Genomic DNA, 19,627 nt, shown 5'->3' on the forward strand with positions numbered 1-19,627 from the left:
AGTTAACGATTGTTTGTTTGAAGTTAAGCACAAATGTTTGGAAACATCAAGATAGTGTATGTGTAACATTGGTTGAATATTAATCGATTCTTGTTTTAGCTATGATACTTCAATTGAATTTATTCTTTAATTATTTTACGTAGTACAGATGGATCACAGGTGACCCAATGATTAGCGTGTCGCTCTGTGAATCAAAGAGTAATTCGCTTGTGTCCCTGTTCAGCAATGTCGCACTCAACATTTTGTGGCTGTTGGTGCATTATAAGAATAAGAGCCCATTCCCACTATTATGTTAAAGTAGCTCAAGAATGACAAGAATTATGTTGAATAGTTACCTTCCCTATAATCTATAAGTTCCAAATCAGGCCGAATATTGCAAATACCGCTTGTGTAGCTTTGCAGAATATCGAAACAAACGAAAGTAGCTCATATATAGACAAATGGTGTCCTTGTTTTCTTCAAAAACTGCCAACATACCAAACAGTAAAATCAAAACACTTTGTTAGGTTTAAGGGCATAATAAGTTGTTAATTGAATTGTTTCTATTTAGTTTTCATAACTAAATTCGTTATTTCTAAGTGAACTGCTTCAAAAATACATGAATTTAAATTACGATTGTTATTTTTATTACAAAGTCCTTATATTCTTGTCCACTATTAACGCCATTGAACTCACGGCTGATAAGGATATTGTTTATACGAAACACCATGGGATCATATTTTGAAATATATAGTAAAATATATAGTAAAATCAAAGTCTTAAAATTTATAATTTTATCTAATTTTCATAATATTGTATTTTCAATGTTACTTTATAAGTTAGACGTCAAATACTATTTACAAAAGCAGAAGCCGCCCTCCAATCTCACAGCGTTATGTCTGCGGACTCATAGTTCTAAAAATTGGGGTTCGATACCCGTGGTGGGCAAAGGAAAAATAGCCCATTGTGTAACATTAGTTCTAAACAAATAAAGGCAAACGGTGTTTCAATAGGTGAATAATACTATAATTATTATGTTACTTATGCACATTATTTTCATTTATAAATATTTTGTATTAGATGTATTTTGCACAGACAGCTGGTGTTACTAGGCGAATTGTGTTACTAAGGTTCTATACGCGGATGGTCTTACGAAGGATAGTGTTGCTAGATTGGATGCGTTACTGGAACGTGTTGCTAGGATGGATGTGTTCAGTAGGATTGCATAAAGATTTCAACTTCTCTCGATTTACGTTTATAATTTTCGAGGTTGCATTACATATGTCGCCATAGGTGGACAGTATTACTAATGGAATAATGAGCTTACTGTACTGTGGCTCGACTTGTGATTATGTCATCGATATTTAAATTCAATTACATATTGTAAAGACGTGAATCTATTACTCATATTTTTGTATTGGTTTAGTATAGCAATACAAGTGTTCTTGACAAAATATTTTATTTTATTGTAGTTTGCTATTATAAATTTATTTGTATTATAAATGCTGATGGTGATACTTTACATCTCTAGAAGAGCATAATAAATTGAACTTATTTCAATTTATGACTGAAGTCTGCATTATATATTTATCTGTATTACATGTGTTTCCATAGGTGAAAAGCAGAACTACCACATTTCAGCTGAAAAGTTTTCCATTACTCCTAATATTTCCTTTTTATAAATATTAAACGAGCCAATCGATTATGTGTCTAATGGTTTTGTACACATTTAGCGTAATTATAATTTTTTGCTTCTATATTTAACCAGTATGACATATTTTTTTACATTTCCAATATTTTATATGTAAACCACTTATCGTTAATTATGATATCAAAATAAGTGTCCTTTTCAGGATGGATAAAGGTTATTCACTTGTTCTATGACAAATATATAACATCTATCCATCTTGAAAAAGACACTTAGTTTCATATGTTTTATAAGTTTATTTGAGCTACTAAAGCTTAAAAAAATCTATGTAAATAACTATGTTTAACCATTACCAGAAAATTACAATATTATATTTCTGTTGAAAATATTTAGCAAATCTTGTTTCTTAATAATTAGGTATAATGATGAATGATTTCTACTAAACGTATCAGAACAGATATAAACAAACTTTTTCTGCAATAGGTGTTGAGAGATAAGGTCTATGTATTTGAGGCGGTTGATGCACTTAAGAAGCTATTTGAGAAATTCAACAAACAAGCAGACAAACACTCTTAAATTCATGCCAACCAGTCTCAGTTTTGTTACATTAAATATTTATTTTATTTTCCACGTGTTCACTCATTGGTTTTAAGAATGTATCCTGTAATAAATAATATGTTGAATATATTGAAACTGTTTTGATAATGATAAAGGTAAACACCGATCTCATGCAACTCAAGTGTTCTGTGAGCTTTACTGTTTACTTACAGTTCTAGTTACGATCTTTTGATTACAAAATCACAATGTTGTAACAGTGTCTGTTATTGAAAGAGCTATTTTGGATTATTTGATAAAAGAGAGTAATGCAGTCCAGTCCACATAATTATAACAACTACATTTTATTTTTTTCCTACCAGTTCTACACTTACTAAACTAACAAAACGTATAACTTAACACTTGCTTCATCAACAAAATTCCGATTAACTGTTAATTTTGTTTAATATTTGTGTGCTTCTCGAAGCTCTATGATTTATTTTAAAAGAAAGAAATCCTAACACACAGAGTTGAACTAATTAAATGGTTTCCTCACTACAATTAGTATACTCATTTACTCTTTCCTAACTTGCATATTAAATCAGTCAAATAATTATATTTGTCATTATATATTAACATTAGGACATATATTCTTTAAGCACTATATTCTTTATCTAGTCTACGCATTTGGTCCAACGTTAGCTAATGTATTTCTCTCTTATCATGAACAGAAATGGCTCAACCCATGCCAAGTTGACTTCATACCTATCCTTTACAGAAGGTATGTGGACAACACTTTTATTTTTTCATAATCATAATCACAGCTGAAAAGTCTTAGAATAAATGTACTAACAATATCTTGCCATTAAATTATATGCGGCGTTGAAAGTAATAACAATTTGCATTTTTAGACATCATCATTAATCTTAGCAATAATGGATTCCACACATCAATATACAGAAAATAACAATTTGCATTTTTAGACAAGACATCATCATTAATCTTAACAATAATGGATTCCACACATCAATCTACAGAAAATAACAATTTGCATTTTTAGACAAGACATCATCATTAATCTTAACAATAATGGATTCCACACATCAATCTACAGAAAATAACAATTTGCATTTTTAGACAAGACATCATCATTAATCTTAACAATAATGGATTCCATACATCAATCTACAGAAAATAACAATTTGCATTTTTAGACAAGACATCATCATTAATCTTAACAATAATGGATTCCATACATCAATCTACAGAAAATAACAATTTGCATTTTTAGACAAGACATCATCATTAATCTTAACAATAATGGATTCCATACATCAATCTACAGAAAATAACAATTTGCATTTTTAGACACGACATCATCATTAATCTTAACAATAATGGATTCCATACATCAATCTACAGAAAATAACAATTTGCATTTTTAGACACGACATCATCATTAATCTTAACAATAATGGATTCCATACATCAATCTACAGAAAATAACAATTTGCATTTTTAGACACGACATCATCATTAATCTTAACAATAATGGATTCCATACATCAATCTACAGAAAATAACAATTTGCATTTTAGACAAGACATCATCATTAATCTTAACAATAATGGATTCCATACATCAATCTACAGAAAATAACAATTTGCATTTTTAGACACGACATCATCATTAATCTTAACAATAATGGATTCCATACATCAATCTACAGAAAATAACAATTTGCATTTTTAGACACGACATCATCATTAATCTTAACAATAATGGATTCCATACATCAATCTACAGAAAATACGAGACTCCTAACACAATTAGACAGCCTTATCTCCCTCACATCTAAAAGAAATCTTGTAACATGCTTATTAAATAGAGCTCACAAACAATGTTTCATGTTAAAAACCTGAAGATGACCTAGGAAGGTCACAACGTTGTTCTCTCCTTATCAATAACAGTGTTAATAACCCTACCAGCCGTTCTGAGATATGAGTAATAAACAATGTCATTTTTGTTTGAAAAATGTTATTTGTTTGTTTGTTGTGAAGCGCAACTCACTGCAATTGGTTAACTGTTGTACTCACCTAGAATGTCGAAACCCTATTTTTTAGCGCCTAGCATTAACACTGAGCGACGGCGTGTTCAAAATAAAATTTGTAGAATACGTAATGTTTATTACAAATATTTTAAAACAATGCTTTACCTACTCAAAAAATAAACTTTATTCAAAGAAAAGGATCCGATTACTATATAACAGCATTACCACAAACCTAACCCAATGAATTACAATAATATATATATATATATTTTAAATATTATTTGAATTATTCTCGCAATGTAAAGTTTCCTGCTGGAACAGCGGTAAGTCTTCGGATTCACAACGCTAAAATTACCGGTTTGATTCCCATCAGTGGACACAACAGGTAGCCAGCTGTGTTTTTTTGACATAAGTTCTTATTCAGATTGTTGCAAAACTGATTCATCTGTTATACCATAAACTTTTTTCAGGTGGTCAAAAAGATCTTTCTTCTCTTGGTGTGGCAAAAAGCAAGACCGAGCAGCATTGAAATTCTGAAAATATTATTTTAATTTGTTACTGCTTGAACCAGAATGTAAAAATTTCAATATTAGTGCGTGCACGTTTGTTAAGAATTAAATATTTATGATTAGACAAACATATTTATTATCGCTACGTTGAAAAACGGAATAGATAAGTTAAAGTAACTTTATGTAATATAGCTGAATAACAACGACCTAAAAAATAAAAAAAAACAAATAAAGAATTACAGCATTTTTGCTTAACTCATGTTGACGAAAATTTATTTGTAAGTGTTGCACAGTTTATGTGAATTATGTGTTATGAATACAAAATAAAATTGTTTCAAAAGTCTCTATTGATGAATTTCAAGGATATTTCCTTCCAAAAGATACAACGCTAAAATCAGGGGTTCGATTCCCTTCGATGGACTCAACAGATAGCCCGTTGTGGCTTTGCTATAAAAAATCACACACACTTTCGGAAAAAAAAAATTTACATTTTTTACACATACACAAAGTATTAGCTGTTAACATAATTATTATTTTCTTTGCCTTCATTTTAAACTCGGTGTATATTTATTTATTATTAGTTGTTTAAATGTATAATAATGCTGCAAAAGTTTGTAATTGGTGTTTATTTATAAAGTTCATAGCTTGTTTTGAATGTCAATAATAATACTGCACAACAATTTTTTTGAAAAGTTTTGCTTCCTGAAAAGTTTCTGCTGATTGTGACAGGTACCTGGTGGGTATGCACAAATATAGTTTTGGTTTTGTTTCATCACGTAGGAACTCTGAGAAATAGACAGTTAACTGTTTACCGGCAATAACGTATTTAATTGCGTTTATGTTTCTAATATGCTATTAAATTCAACATAATTAAAAGTGTTTTGCTCCTGATTTTCGTTTGTATTTAATGTCCGGTGCATCACGTTGCAGTGTCCAACAGTAGTCAGCAACCATTGACGTATTTCAGTTGCCCTGATATCGTTTTTCTATTGTAGCAATGTTCTGACAAAACCTTTCACCGTGTTTGTCACTGACAGCACTGAGATTTGCGGGAAGAAGTCCAAGTGTGAGTGGAGGAAATAAATCTTGAGTGACATGTTGCACTTCATTGTTTTGTTTGCTTTGAGAAGTTTGTCTATCAGCTGAATGTAATGTGGGGCTCTGTATTTGCCAAAAACATTGTCAACAACGTTTCTGAAGGCTTTCCAGGCAATTTGTCCTGCCCAACTAACAGATCTTTGAACCGCTTGTAACTCATAACATGTCTGATCTGAGAGCCCACAAAAATGCCCTCTTTGATCTTGGCCTCAGTTATTCTTGGGATCATCTGTTTTAAATAACGAAAACCTTCGCCTTCTTTGTTCAATGCTTTCACGAAATTCTTCATAAGTCCCAATTTTATGTGAAGAGGAGGCAAGAAACTCTTTGCCGGGTCGACAAGCGGTTCATGCGCCAAATTTTTCTCTCTTGGAACTAACTTTTTACGGAGTGGCCAGTTCTGTCTAAAATAATGTGACTCTTTGGCACGACTGTCCCATTCACAGATGAAACAACAGTACTTTGTATAGTCGAGCTGCAGTCCCAGTAACAGAGCAAAGACTTTCAGATCTCCACAGATATTCCAGTTGCACTTGCTGTACTGGATGTGCTTGAACAACATTTCCATGTTCTCATAGGTTACTTTCATGTGTGCTGCATGGCCAACATGTATTGAAGGGTGAACGTTGTCATTGTTTAACAGAACATCTTTGAGGCTTAACACTAATGAATCAATGAAGAGACGCCACTCTTGCGGGTTATGGTCACAACCACAGCAAAGAACAATCCTTCGATGTCAACACAGAAACAGAGACTGTCAACTTGTGCAAAGAATTTGGTTATATCATTTCGAAAAACAGAAATTTTCGTCCCTGGTGACAGTAAACATTCATTCCTGCAGTCTCGAACTCGGCTTTTGACTTCTTGTTTTGGCAGAGAAACAAGACACACTAGTCAAACAGAAGTAACAGTTTTTGTCCTGTAAAACGTCTATAAGATCTAACTTACTTGTTACAGTGCTACTGAGGCAACGCTATATGCTAAAACAATACGTACACACTATAAGGTCTATATTAATCCAATAAGCAGCATCTGTATATGCAAGTCACTTTTATAGCCTGCTAAGACAGTGTCATGCTGGCTTTGGCTTGCTCAGGCATGCTCGGACAACCACAGAACAGCTTTCAACCTGGGCTGGTTTCACGCTCAGACTGCACAAAACATTGTTCATAGGTCTCTTACAGAAACGAAAATTTTGGACACAAATATAAGAAAAACGTGACAAAACTGAAGATTTCGATGAAACGGTACGTGATGGGCAAATTTGGATGTGATTTTCGTGATCAGTAGCCAAAAAATCTATAAGGAACACCCAACAGTGTTCAAGAAGCAAAAACTTTGTTGTGCAGTGTAATGAATTAACCATTTTAAATTGTTCGTAATGCATCTGTATTACTTACCGCTCGAACAATATCGAAGTCCTTCAGTCCTTTTTGTTGGAGCAAACGATATTCATCATCTAGAGTCGTCCCAGTCAGTAAAGGATCGTCTGTGTTAACTGAGAAGTTTGCGTTGTCTTCGGCAAGCCTGTAACGATTGATGTAATTCATCAAAAGTAAATCTTTTCAAAGGTTTTGACAAAACAATATGCATATTTGATTTGTCTCAGCCAAATATATTAATATCTTAAGATTATATGTTGCAGCCGATCAGAGGAAAATCAACCGATTAACACCACCAATTTCTAACTTTTGGAATACAAACAAAAGATATGTGGGATTGATTGTAACATTACAATGCCCCAGTAGTCAAATGAGCGTGCATGTTTGATGCTGGGCTTTCATTCAAGACTCGCACGTTGTGAATTGAGCATCCAAATAACGAAACCATGCTGAGTCCTAGAGCAATAGAAAAAGACTATTAGAAAATATTGATCGGTTATAGTTAGCGCCAGTTTTCCGCTTCAAGTATGATACTTGAATAAAAGTATTTATATTCACATCATACTTTCAGCTGTTTAAAAGTGTGAAAAACTTCAGTAGACCTGTGCTTGATAGTTGTTTACGTGTTTACTATAGCAACGAAATATCGTCAATTGGATAATAAAAAACAACAGTACTCCAAATACTACATAACGAAACTGAAGTGTTATTGCAAACAAATGCCCCTTACTTGACAATTGGATGTTTAGTACAGTTTGCAGGAACAGCACCAGTAAGGTAGCTACTATGAGGGCACGTTTCAAAATGGATACCCTTCTTCAGTAAGTCTTGATAGAGCGCTTTATCACCTAAAGCCCTGTACCCATGACCGATTCTTTCTATCTGAAGGAATTTCACGTGTCTGTCGACACTACTTGGAGGTCCAGCTTCTCCTGTATGTGCTGTTCTGTGGATTCCTAGTTGTGCTGCCCTCTGTTGGATGATAGTAATAAAAAAGAAGGGCACATTTTATTCCATCGTTTTATGTAAAGCTTTTACTTTCAATTCCTTGAAATTAAACTTTATATGTTATGTTAACAGTTATGTTATTGACTGCTGTAACTATTGGTGAACTTTAGATGGATTCCTTAGATGTAGATGAAAAACAAACACACAAAAAATGCTATGAGATTCAACATTACAGAGAAATTCTTCCCTTTTTAGCAGTTTCATTTTTCTAGGTCATGGTAAATGATTCTAAGAATTAAAACATATATGTTTATTTTAACATATATTGATACATGGTGTAACCGTGTACAAAATATTAGATTTTACGATACAATAAATATTCACTTTGGGATGGTACTAGTATTTTTTTTTGCATCTGCGTTTTTTCAAGTGTAAATAATTAAATATTTTTTCTCAAACTTTGTTTTGACAGATCTATCAAGAGTAGTATCATGTTTAGAGCTTGGTTACAAATCGCGTCGCATCCAACACCGTTGTTATTAAAATTTATGAGTTAGCAGTTTTGTTTGTTATAGAAAAGTTATTTATTTAATTGACTAACCATCCACTCAGGTCGCTGTTAAATGAACTAAATTACATTAAAAAACAAACGCCTTATACGTTTTTAATCGTAGAGTCTAGTTGAATTGTCTTATTTTATTACTATCTTCATTATTTCTAATTACAACATCCTTATAGGATCTTGTAAAAATGATGTTTTAATCTAATTCATTCCTTTCCAGCACTAGGAATATATTTTATTCATCATTATAACAAACTTATAAATACATTACGAACATGTACATGCAATATCTTATAGTATTATAAAACAAAGGAAAAGAAGTCCTTCAGATGATCATCACGTTTCACTTTTAAGTAGCTGCTAAAATTTTATCAACGTGTTTTAGAACTTACTTGTACTGATAGATTTCATTAAAGAACCAATAATTTAACACTCTTTACAACCAGGGAAGTAAAAGACTTCCCACTTAATAATATTTCTATAAATATTTAATAATATGTTCTCTTTCTTTTATCGAGGCACTATCCTCAACGAGGTTGGAAAAGAAACACTTACCTCCCTTATCATCTTTATTAAGTTTTAGTTAACCAAACTTTTCACTCAATGATTCTCTTTGACAAGGAGATATTACAGTAACAACAGTATTATCAAGTGTCACGGTACGTACTTGAAATACTTCTATCACTTCCTTCTTCAATCCCTCTTCTCCTTCCAAATCCGGATTTGGCCCAATCCAAGATTTACTTAGGCCAATCCCAACAACGGACTTGTCTTTGAATTCTTCACACAGTGACAAAACCTCGCGAGCTTCATCTGAAAAAAAATGGGTCAAGGAAGTTGTTTGCCAAGAAAAATAGCATAATTAAAAACATTACTTTTTTGTACATTAAGTAAGACCACAGAACTTAAACATAACAACAATAAGAAAGAGATAAGTAGACGTTCTTAGCTATAGAGATGCAACAGATTTATTTGGGTATTCGTAATACTTCTGAAAATCTACTATTATTCAAATCTCACCCAATATGTTTTCGTGAAATCACGTATTAATATTAAATTTCAGTTATCAATTAACATTTGAACTAATTAAAACACATAATATTCTTGTAAAGTTGTCCTGTACATACTTTTAGAAAAGATAAAATCGCAACATTTTTATTCAGTTCATTTTGATAAAAAAGGATGAAATAACCATTCTACGCCGTCTAATTCTCCGTTCATTTCTTAATACAATAAACGTTCACATCAATCTCTCTGGGCAAGAACTCCTTAAACTGTCTAGAATACCATAAAAAATATTTTATCTTATTAATAATTTTTTTTTTTTTTTTGTTGTTCATTGTTAATTTACTCAAAGAGAAATATGATCTGCCGTCACCACAAGCAATAAAACCTGGCTTTTAGTGATTTAAACCTCATGTTCTACTGCTGAGCCGCTGTGGAATTTAACATGTTTAGAAATAATTTGCTTAATATCTTAATGATTAACTCTGTAGCTCATAGTTTTTAAACTAACGTACTTTAATAATAAACGAGCTGATTCCCAGTGGGTCAGCTGTAGGTTTAGGGACTTACAATGCTACATTTATAGGTTTGATGCTTCGTGGTCATTAAATAACTTACTGTGAAGCTTTTAATTACAGAACAACAACAAACAAACAAGAGTGTTTGTTTTTGAAATTCGCACAAAGCTACTCGAGGGCTATCTGTGCTAGCCGTCCATAATTTAGTAGTGTAAGACAAGAGGGAAGGCAGCTAGTCATCACCACCCACCACCAACTCTTGGGCTACTTTTTTACCAACGAATAGTGGGATTGACCGTAACGTTATAACACCCCACGTCTGACAGGATGAACATGTTTGGTGTGACGGGGATTCGAACCCACGACCCTCAGATTACGAGTCGCACGCCTTAACGCGCTTGGTCATGCAGGGCCTCAAACAAGAGTGTGTTGGGACAAATGTTTAATGTACTCGGACTGTTAATCCGGTGGACTCGTGGTTTTTGTTCTGATGCCAAAAATCAAAACAAATAACTGCTCTGTGTTCAGGATTATTAGTGCATTATAAGTGCCAAGATCAAATACAATTATTCAGATAAAGTCTGAGATTTCGACAACAATGTCATGCCTCAGAGAGATTTATAACGGTGATTTTGGTTAAATTTGATATAATTAAATCCCCCAGTTGGAGAGCTGTAACTTTAAGGACTTACAACTGTAAAGTCCAAATTCAATTCCCTGTTATAGATGTTGCAGATAGTCCAATGTAGCAGACATAAATAACTTTAGGTTTGGTGGTTTTGTGAACTTGTACTGAATCTTGTCTTTATGCTACACTTTCCTATACTTAAGATAAATCAAAATAAAATTTAAATATTAAGAAGTGATAAATAGATACGAAAGTAGTGAAAATATAAGTGTCAATCTAAAGAAAAAGGTCATAATGAAGACAAAAAGCTCAAATCAAGGAAGAGCCCGGCAAACATGTGCTATCTGTGCTAGCCGTCCCTAATTTAGTAGTGTAAGACTAGAGGGAAGGCAACTAGTCATCACCACCCACTGCCAACTCTTGGGCTACTCTTTTACCAAGGAATAGTGGGATTGACCATTACATTATAACGCCCCCACGGCTGAAAGGGCTAGCATGTTTGGCGCGACGGGGATGCGGACCCGCAAACCCTCAGGTTACGAGTCGCACGCCTTAACACGTTTGGCCATGCCGGGCCAGGAAAGACGTGAAAGGAAGTTAAAAAAAAACAAGAAAATTAAATTCATAAAATAAGAGTTCTAGCCCAAAATTTAGGAGAATAAAAAAGATAAAAATATATTAAAATGAAATAAAAATGAGTTTATTTAAAATCAGCGTGAAAGAATACCTAATATAATTGTTAATGATATTTCCAATACATACTGCTAAAAAAATTTAAAGGAGCAAATACATATTTCAGTATAATTTTGTCATAACTAAATTTATGCGTGAAAAACATATCAATTCGTCTTCAAGTGTATTAAAGTTTGCGAGTGAAGTTTGAAGCAACTCAAACAAAACTCACCTCACTCAAGGAAAATACTACTCAAGGTACCCTAAACAAGGTTGTTGCGTGAAACTATGCATTCTTCATTAATTTTCGAAACAAACACCAACATGAATCTTTCGCGGCTCGTTTTGTCAGTGTGTACCTTCGTCTTCTGCACCCAAGCAGTCAGGCGCCATCTGACAGAAAATGAGATGGTGAGGGCGGTCCAGATGCTGGAGGATGGCCAGACCCAAAGGAGGGTAGCACAGCACGTCGGTGTATCACCAAGCGTCATCAAGTGACTTTTGCAATGCTACCAGGAGACGAACTCTTATGGCAGGAGACCAGGTCAAGGCCGTGAGGTTAGCTACGGCTCGACCACTATGAAATGACCGTCATCTTTCCACTGGAACCCGTATGTCGACCCAAACAGTTCGCAATCGTCTGCACGAAGGGCGCCTTAGAGTCACACGGCCTGCAAGAGGCGTTATTCTGACAGCGCGACCCGTGCAGCCAGGCAGGCGTATGCTTGGGTGGCCACACGAAATTACTCATACTCTACGGGGATGCTCTTAACGCACGACAGTATAGAGATGAAATTCTGGAACCCATTGTAAGACTTTTTGTTGGTGCTGCCGGCGACGGGTTCATTCTTATGGTGGTTAACGCGCGAGCCCACGTCGCCAGACTGTATGGACTTCCTTGACGAGGAAGGTATAGAGACTTTTGAGTGGCCCGCCAAATCTCCAGATTTAAATCCAATTGAACATTGTTGGTGTATGTTGTCGAGACGTGTTGGTGATCACCAACGCCCTTCTCAGAATGTACAGGAACTCCGACAAACCCTGGTAGACGAGTGGGCTACCATACCAAAAGATAACATTGATAGACTGATTCAAAGTGTGCCAAATCGGTGTCAGAAGTGTGTCACAGTCCGTGGAGGTCACATTTGATATTGAATGTTTAAAACATTTCTTGAGTAAACGCAAGGAAACTATTTAAAGTATTTTTATATGAGATATCAGTTTTGGTAATATTGGTCATTTAAAAAAAATTATTTCTCCATATTTTACCGTTCATCACGCATTAAAAAATGACCCAGATGGAACTGAAATGAAGTAAATTACCTAAAAAAATTAAAATTATTATCACATTTGGAACACTGAGATAAATTACATAATAAAACGTACGTGTTCAATTAATATTTTGAGCAGTTTATATTATGAACTATATACGGTGTGTCTACGGATTTACAACGCTAAAATCAGGTGTTCGATTCTCTACGATGGGTTCAGCAGATAGCCCGATGTGGCTTTGCTATAAGAAAAACACACACACACTTGATGCAAATCCGGTATTTGTGAAAAAAATTTAACTGGTGGTTCTTGCTCAAACCAAAAAGATTCTATGGACTATACAAAATTATTAAAATCATGGCCTGAGATCTTGTTTAATAAAATTACAGTAAAGGTACATTTACCATAAATTATAACTCATCAGAAGTAATGGCGATAAGCGGTGTTGGGATAGAAATCCGAATAGTAAAAATTGAATAAAAAAAATGGAGGTTTTGACATTAATATATTTGAAAGAATTCTAAGCAAACAGTAATCTAATATTTGAGAACTAACAATATCGGGAGAATCTAAGGAATAAAATAGATGAATCTGCAGACTTATTATACAACAATAAATTCATATAATATATTTATCTGAAACTACACTAAATCCGTAAACAGTTATTATTACTCAAGAACTGAGTGTTAAATGGTGTTTACAAGAAATAAAAATACAAAATCTGAAAAAGATTATTAGCAACGACATAGTGATTTGTAGAATGGCTGCCAATTTTTTTTCAAGTTAAATAGCTTAATCTCTCGATATATTTGAAATCTAATTACAGCCGTGGCTATTTAGAATCCTATTTGATCTTATTTCAGTGAAAAATGTTACTACTGAGATATATTTAAGATGTACGTGATTTACGTAACGTATCACGTATTCATTTTATGTTTCGAAATAGTAAAAAACAGCTGTTATAAAAGACAGCTATGAAAGTGACAATGCAACTGCAGACAATGAAACAACTCCTTTAAACTTAAAAACTAGTTTCTGAGCCATTTTTGTAACAAAGAATAAGCAGTTTGCTATATGAAAAGGTATCCCTAGAGAAATGTAATAACACAAGTTTATGTTTAATCTAGAATTTTCAGGTACTTTGTTTGTTTTTTGAATTTCAAACAAAGCTACTCGAGGGCTATCTGTGCTAGCCGTTCCTAATTTTGCAGTGTAAGACTAGAGGGAAGGCAGCTAGTCATCACCACCCACCGCCAATTCTTGGGCTACTCTTTTACCAACGAATAGTTGGATTGATCGTCACATTATAACGCCCCACGGCTGAAAGGACGAGCATGTTTGGTGTGAAAACATTCGAACTCGCGACCCTTAGATTACGAATCGAGTGTTCTAACCACCTGGCCATGCCGGGAAAAGTAGTAAAATAGCACCTCTATTATAATATAAATACATATATTAATATTTTATAGAGAGTTCATACAAACTTCCATTGAAATGTGCTTCTTGATAGGAAGATGTAAAGGTAAGTAATTTATATAGTCTTCAGATAATTAATACAAAATAAATGTATCAGGTTTCATACCAAATTCCTATATAAACACAAAGCAGTGTTAATGCCAAATTTAAATGTTAGGTTAAAACGTTGACATGTAAATATGAACATAACGGTAATTATGATAAAAGATATGAATTTGAAAGTTACTAATAATTAAATAAAATAAATTAAAGAAATATAAAAATCATGTTTCTCCTTGTAACTTATCGTTTATATTAATATTTTATTTATCATATATGCATTTTGTTTCATTATATTATTGTTACTTAATTAATTATCTTTTTAAAGAAGTTTTAAATTTAAATTCATGGCTTTTCCTTACCTCCTTGTCGTAGTCATTAAATTATAAAATGTTCGTGGTAAATACATCACAAATGCCTAAAACAAAATATGTTATTTGAATGGTGACTACTATCAGTAAATCTCTATTTAGCCAGAAAAGGGATGACGGTAGGCCCTTTTATTTTGCTAGTCTATCATAGCTATATGGAAATAACCTTACCTTTGCAGTCATGTGAAATTAAACAGAATACAGTTTACCAGTAATCTGTAGATCACATGCAGAGTTTGGAAACTGGGGTATTTACCTAGTCTCTCATGAATCACGACTCAAGCCACACATTTTTATTTCAAAGTTAATTTAGGTATATAATTTACTTAACCTAGCTTGAACAAAGTCCATTTAACACCCTCTTCATTTTCCTAGGTTTTCACTCGTAAAATACAGATCAAGCAAGACAAAAAACACGGTAACCATTTAAAAACACTTAAGTTATCACATAACAATCATCTTTCTCAAATACATTTTGAGGAGCGACTAGGTCTTTCGATAAATGGCTGTAGTCTCTGATGCAACCACTTCTATATGCATCAAAAAAGAAGAAAAGCTGCTTAATAGAGATTTCAAAATTAAACACCTCAACAGTAACTACAACTATATTATTACTAGAAGCTTAGCCTAACGTATATTAAACAGTAACAATTTTTCATTACCAGCATTTTCTCTACCACAGTTAAGGAGAGAACGTGTTTTTATGCCATAATCTTCTTCTGCTCGCTGAAACCCTTTCGTTACTAGTTCGAGAACCTTTCTGTAGGTTACCCTTTCAGTACCGAAGAGATCATCGCTGGTATTCATGTTGGCCAAGTTTGCAGGTCGATAATGGACCTCACTGTATACCACGCCTTCGCTGGCCTGTTGTTCAGCCATCTCGTAAGCTATACGTTCAATAGCTGTGCAGTTTCCTCTGAAGGATTACACAAAGTTGTTTTATTATGTTCCATGTTTCATAAATTATAATATTGAAAAATAATTACATTCTATACATAAAGAAGCACCTTTTATGACTACTCTATGTAATATAAATTTTGTTCCTGGATAGTATGTGCTATTTCTTAATTGCTTATGTTGTAAAAGTACAGGAAATGGCCATTATTCCCTTCAAGCTTTGCTTTTGTGACCTGGATAATGAAATTTAGAAATTAACCTATTTTTATGTAAAACGGGCAAATTTGCACATTTTCATTCACATAACGTCTGAATAAAACAACATATGAATCAAGATTTACATGTATTTATACTAAAGTTATACAAAAATGTTTAGAAGTGAGTAGTTTTTCGAGATTTGCGACTGTCATGTAAATCACTTTCACGTATCAGTCCCCAAATATAGTCTCCCATCATGTTTTCGTTATACGCCCCTTGGTAGCGGCGTTCAAAGACCAGTATATCATGGTGGAAGCGCTCGCCTAGCTCCTCTGAGTTTGCTCTCATGTTCTCCATGAATTTATCAAGATGAGTGTCAAGGATATAAAGTTTCAGTGTCATCCTGCAGCCCATTTTGCCCTTGATCTTCACCAGAGCCTCAACCAGTTTCACATAATTTTCGGTCTTATGATTGCCCGAGAAGCCCCGAACCACTGCGACAAAGTGCCCCAAGCCTTTTTTCCTTCCTATTGAACTTCTTGGGAATTCTGTGCACTCCAGAATCTCGAAGGTACTTGAAGGTTGCAGACTCCTTATCAAAAGCTGTGACAAATTGTTTCATAAGACACAATTTTATGTGCAATTGTGGGAACAACATCTTCTGGAAGTCCACCAGTGGCTCACACTTGACATTGTGCCTCCCTACAGAGAACTCGGTTCGTTGTGGTCCGTGCTTCTTGTTGTAGTGCGCTGCGGTGTCCCTGCTGTCCCAAAGGCAAAGATAACAAGGAAACTTGGTAAAGCCTCCTTGAAACCCATCAGAAATGCTACCATTTTGAAGTCTCCGATAACCTCCCAGCCATACTCATCATACGTCAAGGTTTCTAGCAAGATTTTGGCGCTGTTTCATTCCTCTTTGAGGTGCACCGAATGAGCCAGGGGAAGAGACGGATACTTATTCCCATTATGGAGCAGCACAGCTTTGCAGCTTCTGGATAAGCTATCAATGAATAGGCACAGCTCGTTTGGGTTACATACAATTCCAATTGCCTCGGACAAACTGGATACATTGTGGCAGAAGCAGAGCACATCTTGACGAGTGAAGAAGCTTGAAAAATGTCGGTGACGCTTCCTCTGACTTGCGACTTCCACACTTTTATCTAACAAATCTCACTCCTTGAGCTTAGATGTCAAATCAAATGCTCGGCATTCGACTTTGTTAGACCAAGATCTCTTATCAAATCATTGAGGTCTCAATACTAAATCTACCTGGAATGTTCTGGAAAATGGGTAAATTTGAAAATTTCATCACCCAGGTCACATAAAAAAGTAAAAACTTTGTTACTTAGCGCTATTGAGAAATCATTTCAGTAAATTCCTTTTTATAATATAGTCGTAAAACTTAATGAATAATCAACGAAACTGAATTAGTTTTCTATTAAAAATTTAATGTAATTTTTTGTGTATATTATGTTGAGGTGCAGAGAATTTCGAAAACTGTCATCGAATTTAACATACACAAAAGAAACGTCATATTAACAACAAAAGATATTCTTTCATTAACTTGTTATCGGACAGACTCCCAGTAACTGAGTGGCTAACCTAAAATATTATAAAGCTAAAAGCCGGGTTTAGATACTCCCGGTGGGCATATTATAAACAGCCCATCGTGTAGGTCTGTACTTAACAACAACAAGTACCACACAGTGTTTCATGTCCTATTCTTTATATTTACTGATGAAGTTCGCGACCTTCTCATATCATGTAATCACCGACATTCAACCTTATTACTAGGAAATTTGTTCATAATTCTTTCTAAGAATCAGTGTGTTACTCATAATTAGGTACTTTTTGAATCTGGTTTTAGTCAACATAGTGTCAAAAACTGTACTCTGGCCTCAGTGGTGCGTAAGCACGTTTAGTTTTACGAATCTTCAGAAGAATGTGACAATAGGCTTACAATCTTTGAAATTTGCACAGATAACATTACCCCAAAGTCTTTTAGACTTACAAAATACGAAGAATAATATGAAAACAAGAAAAGAAAAAAAAATGTTATCTGTGATATGTTTTAGAGTATTTCCAGTATAAAATGTCATCCATCAAGACAGAGACAATGGAGAAGAACACTGTAGAAAGCTCACGATATTAAATGAAGCCACACAAAAAAGTTAAAGTGAAAAGTAAAACTTGTTGTATAGATTGATGCAGAGGATTAATAGTTATTTTAATTATAAGCTATACGATCAAATCTAATCAAAATAACGAAATGAAACTTATGGAAATAAAGTTTTCAAAAGGTTACGCAACTGATAATAAAATTACCAAAGACACTGACTCCAGAATAAAACAGAAATACTTTCACTAGTTAAACAACTTACTTTAATAATAATATATTTCCAGTAAAACAAAAGGAATGTCGCCTAATATTATTTTAACAATAATTCCTTCACCCCTCTACAAAAATAATTGTAATAAAAACTGGATTAAAACTGATCCAAAAGTGAAATTGACAATAAACGAAATGGTCACTAAACATAGCATAAGTCACTATTATTTCTGATCCACTCCAGATAAGTCATTTCTTTTCTGTCATTTTGTATATCCATGAATTCACTGGCAGCAAAATAAAAGTGTAGAATTAAGATATGTTTCACGTTTCTTTTCCAAATATAGAATCAAACAGAATTGGTTTGATTTGTTCAAATAACTGTCCAAATCTACTCGGGAACTGTCTGCGCTCGCCGAACCTACTTTTGAACTGATTTATTTTACCAGTAGTTCACATCGTTGAGGCAATATGTAGATTGGAAAGGCGTTAGAGGTTGAAGAAGAAAAATTATATTATTACACGCATATGTAAATATAGTTTTCTTTCATGATAAGTTATCATAAGACAAAGTGTAAAATATCAATCATAATGTCAATTTGCAGATTAAAATGTAATGAGAAAGAGAGATACATGTAAGAGGTTTTTTTTTATAATTCGTACAAAGTTACACGAGGGATATCTGCTCTAATTTTCCCTAATTTAGCAGTAAAAGAATAGTTTGTTTGTTTCCTTTTGAATTTTGCGCAATGTGTATTACACCTGTACGTATATATATATTTACATATGTGTGTTTGTGTGTATTTTTATCGGAATATCAAAAGCGGATACTTACAGACAAGTTAAGTACGCTGGAGAAATCTTTTAACAATAGTCCGAGCCTTTTTGAGCTAGCCCAGGTAAGTAGTAGATCTAACAGTAGCTGTTTAATCAATTTTGGAATTGTTATACATTAAATGTGAGCGATCTCTTTAGAGTATTATTAGTATGTATGTGCATAATATATCGTTATAGAGGTTACTACACATGATTACTAAACTTTAAGCATTTAAAATAAATCGTTTAAGACAAGACAGGAGCTGTGTGTATCACTTGGGTCGTTCGTTTTCACACCCCCTAATGATCTTCAGTAAGTTATTTTACCTTACGTGATAAACTATTGATGAAAACCTATTTACTTACTTGATTATTGGCAAGTACCAGGCCATTGGTTTTAAGTAGTTAGCCAGAGTACTTGGTTCCTTTGTTACACATTTTTCCTTGAATTCGTCCAGCGTCTTGAAAGGCAGCTTACGGCTACTGTTCCTGGAATATTTACTAGTGTAAATAAGTTTCTGTGGAAAGGTTTTATATTTTTACTACAAAATTACGAATTAGTTAGTATGATTCATGTGTCAACAACGTCTCACAACAATAACAGAAATAATAAAATTCTCATCTATGTACTTTTTTTCACGCAAAGCTTGAATACCGGTAGTTTCATAAATATTCTATCCTTTATCTTTCACAACA

General features: G+C 33.7%; 1 protein-coding gene across 1 annotated transcript; it reads right to left on the reverse strand.

Annotated features, from left to right (window-relative positions):
• Positions 1-4,300: 4,300 nt before the first annotated feature.
• LOC143245440 (adenosine deaminase-like) lies at positions 4,301-19,383 on the reverse strand. The gene is made up of 6 exons (XM_076491805.1): positions 19,298-19,383; positions 15,354-15,607; positions 9,378-9,523; positions 7,931-8,172; positions 7,219-7,345; positions 4,301-4,744 (listed from the first exon to the last, which is right to left on the reverse strand). The coding sequence occupies exons 1-6, from the start codon at positions 19,321-19,323 to the stop codon at positions 4,628-4,630; spliced, it is 912 nt and encodes a 303-aa protein (XP_076347920.1). The 5' UTR covers positions 19,324-19,383; the 3' UTR covers positions 4,301-4,627.
• Positions 19,384-19,627: the final 244 nt, after the last annotated feature.

The sequence above is a fragment of the Tachypleus tridentatus genome, chromosome 2, assembly GCF_004210375.1.
Source record: "Tachypleus tridentatus isolate NWPU-2018 chromosome 2, ASM421037v1, whole genome shotgun sequence".
Taxonomy (NCBI): Eukaryota; Metazoa; Arthropoda; class Merostomata; order Xiphosura; family Limulidae; genus Tachypleus; species Tachypleus tridentatus.

Coding starts and splice junctions, on each gene's coding strand:
- LOC143245440 (XM_076491805.1), bottom strand. CDS start 19,323: ATGGCCTGGTACTTGCCAATAATCAA. Junction 9,524..15,353: donor CTGTGGTAGAGAAAATGCTG/GTAATGAAAAAT, acceptor ATTTTTTTTCAG/ATGAAGCTCGCGAGGTTTTG. Junction 8,173..9,377: donor AAGTGATAGAAGTATTTCAA/GTACGTACCGTG, acceptor ATCATCCAACAG/AGGGCAGCACAACTAGGAAT.